The sequence below is a fragment of the Terrapene carolina genome, unplaced genomic scaffold, assembly GCF_002925995.2.
Source record: "Terrapene carolina triunguis isolate 2854851 unplaced genomic scaffold, T_m_triunguis-2.0 Scaffold30920, whole genome shotgun sequence".
NCBI classification, from domain to species: domain Eukaryota; kingdom Metazoa; phylum Chordata; order Testudines; family Emydidae; genus Terrapene; species Terrapene triunguis.
Window position 1 is genome coordinate 1 of NW_020695271.1, and position 2787 is coordinate 2787.

The 2787-nt window shown below is 70.8% G+C and overlaps 1 protein-coding gene across 1 annotated transcript; it reads left to right on the top strand.

The window, feature by feature from the left end:
- Positions 1 to 153: 153 nt before the first annotated feature.
- LOC112125191 (rho GTPase-activating protein 4-like) lies at positions 154 to 2368 on the top strand (the record flags this gene model as incomplete). Its single annotated transcript, XM_026662863.2, has 7 exons — positions 154 to 381; positions 471 to 553; positions 918 to 1101; positions 1193 to 1282; positions 1576 to 1716; positions 1829 to 1910; positions 2012 to 2368. Coding segments are annotated over 7 exons (910 nt in total), but the record flags the coding sequence as incomplete, so codon positions are not given.
- Positions 2369 to 2787: the final 419 nt, after the last annotated feature.

Sequence of the window (2787 nt, forward strand, 5' to 3'; positions counted from 1 at the left end):
GGCTCAGCGGGGGCGCCGTGGGGCAGGAGTGACTCGGTGGGGGGCACTGTGGGGTGGGGGGCACCGTGGGGCGGGGGGGCTGGGCCATAGGGCAGGGGTGAGTCGGTGGGGGGCGCCGTGGGGCAGGGCGCTCAGCCTGTGGGTCCCCCCCAGTGTGTCCCAGCACAGCGAGGAGAACATGATGAACCCCTACAATCTGGCCGTCTGCTTCGGGCCCACGCTGGCGGCCGCCCCCCCCGGCCTGGACCCCGTCTCCACCCAGCCCCACGCCAACGAGGCCGTGAAATGCCTGATCCTGCACCCCGAGGCCGCCTTCCCGCCCCCCGACCAGCTGCCCGGCCCCCTGTACGAGCGCTGCCTGGCGCCGCCCGACGAGGACGGGTGAGTGGGGGGCAGGGGGTTTCCCGGGGGTGGGGGGACCCTGATGGGGGGCAGGACCCCGATCTCACCCCCCTCTCTGCCCCCCCTAGGGAGACGCTGTCCCTGGACCCTGCGGCTGAGGAGAGCGAGGGGGATGGGCCCCCCGAGACATCGGCTGTGGCCAGCGAGGATGGTGAGGGGGGTGCTGTGAGGTGGGGGGGGCGGGCCGGGCCAGGGAGGTCCCTTCCCGCCCCAGATCTGCCATTGGAGAGGGTCCCACCCTCTGGGGTCGGCCCCCCAACCTCCCCCCATGGGCCCCACTGTCTGCACACAACAGCCACCCGGTGCCCTGGGGGGCAGCATTGAGGGGTGCCGGCAGGAGGGGGGCCCTAGGGGGCTGGGGGGGCTCTGGAAGGGGAGGGGCTGGGGGCTCCGGTGGAAGAGGGGGGGGCCCTAGGGGGCGTGGGCAGGGGCTGGGGGGTGCTGGCGGAAGAGGGGGGCCGCGGGGGCTCCGGCAGGAGGGGGGCTCCGGCGTGGTCTGACGTGTCCCCCCCCAGACCCGCAGGGCCCCCCCGAGGCCGTGGCCCGGTTCTCCTACGAGGGGCGCTCGTCCCAGGAGCTCTCGTTCCAGACGGGTGACCGGATCCGGCTGCTGGCCAAGGCCTCCCCAGACTGGTGGCGTGGGGAGCTGGGGGGGGCCCGCGGCCTGGTGCCCCACAAGTACATCAGCCTGATCCCCAGGTGAGGGGGTGCAGGGGGCTGGGGGGAGGGGGCTGCGGGGCTGGGGGGAGGAGGGAGAACAGCCCCCCTAACGAAGTCGCCTGTCCCCCAGCACCGAGAAAAGCGGGAGGCGCCGAACCTCGGGGTCGGACGGAGACGCCGCGTCCCCCCCAGCTGAGCCAACACCAGAGTCAATCAGCAGGTGAGGGGGGGTCCTCGGTTACATGGCTCCTGCCCCGCCCCCAAGGGGACCCCAGATACCTGGCCCCCCCACCACCCGTCCTGGAGGGGTCCCCAGATAACCTGCCCCTGCCCCCAAGGGGTCCCCAGATAACCAGCCCCTGCCCCGCCCCCAAAGGGGACCCCAAATACCTGCCCCTGCCCCCAAGGGGTCCCCAGATAACCAGCCCCCTGCCCCCACCTCTGAGGGGTTCCTGAATACCCAGCCCCCCACCTCCTGAGGGAACCCCGTCTGACCCCCCCTTTCTCTAGCAGGCTGCGGGTGAACTCGGAGGGCAGCCGCGGACGCCAGCGACCTGGGACCAGCCCCATCCGCAAACTGGCTTCTCCCTTCATTGACTCGGGGCGTCTGCCCTTCCCCCTTCAGCCCCCCAGCGCCCCCCGGGCTCTCGACAGGTGAGACCCCCCCTCCCCCGGGCAAGGGGTCCCTGGGGAGCCAGCCCCACCCCAGAGGTGGCTGCCCCGAATCTCTCCCTTCTCTCTGCCAACACCCCCTTTCCTCCTCCAGGACAGAGCGGGGGGCTGTGGGGGTCGGCCCCTCCGGCAGAGAGAAACAAGGGGCCCTGGAGAAGCACGTGGAGATGGATAAGGTAAGTTTGGGGGGATGTACCCCAGCCCCCCTCGGGGCCGGCCCCCTGCCCCCACCCCTCGGGGCTGGCCCCCACCCACCCACCTGTCTCTCTCCTTCCAGGCTGTGACGCGCAACATGGACTCCGTGTTCAAGGAACTGCTCAGCAAAAGCGGGGGAAGGCGGGGGGGCCCGACAGCGTCCCCGAGCCCCCTGAGACCCTAGGGCCCCCGAACCGCCCTGGCCCCCCCAAACCTGCCTTCGGTCTGCACGACAAAGGGCTCTTCAAAGCCGCCGGGAACGGGCAGTGAGCCCCGGCTATCCTCCGGGCCAGACCCACCCCCAGCTCCTGGGGCGCAGGGGGCTCCCTTGGGGGGTCCCTGCCCCCCGCTTTGAGCTCAGCTTTGTACCTGGGGGAGGGGGAAGCTGCTGTCCGTTGGGGGTTCCCCGCACCCCAAATAATGTTTGCTTGAATTCTCTGTCTCTGTTCTCTCCCCGGCTCGGGGTAGCGCGGGGGGGCTGGGCTGGGAGCCCGGACTCCTGGGTTCTATCTCCCCAATTTTCAAGCTATCCCCCCCCCCCCCATTTCTAGGCAGCCCCCCAGGGTGTGTGAGTGCCTCGTTTTTTAACCCCATCACCCCCTGATCTGCGTTTGAGGCCCCCCCCCGGGAGATCACGTGATCCTAGCCCCACCTCTGACCCCGTGGGGCTCCCCCCATCTACCCCCCCTTTGAGCCCCTCCCTCTCTGGCAAGGAACCTGATTTTCACACGCAATAAAGGGGCCAGTCCCAAGGGCCTGTCTCCGGTGCCTCGTGTTTGGGGGGCGTCTGGGGGGCAGGGGCGATGCCCCCACTCTCTGCCCACAAAGCGGGGGGGGCGCTGCTGCAAATAACGGCCC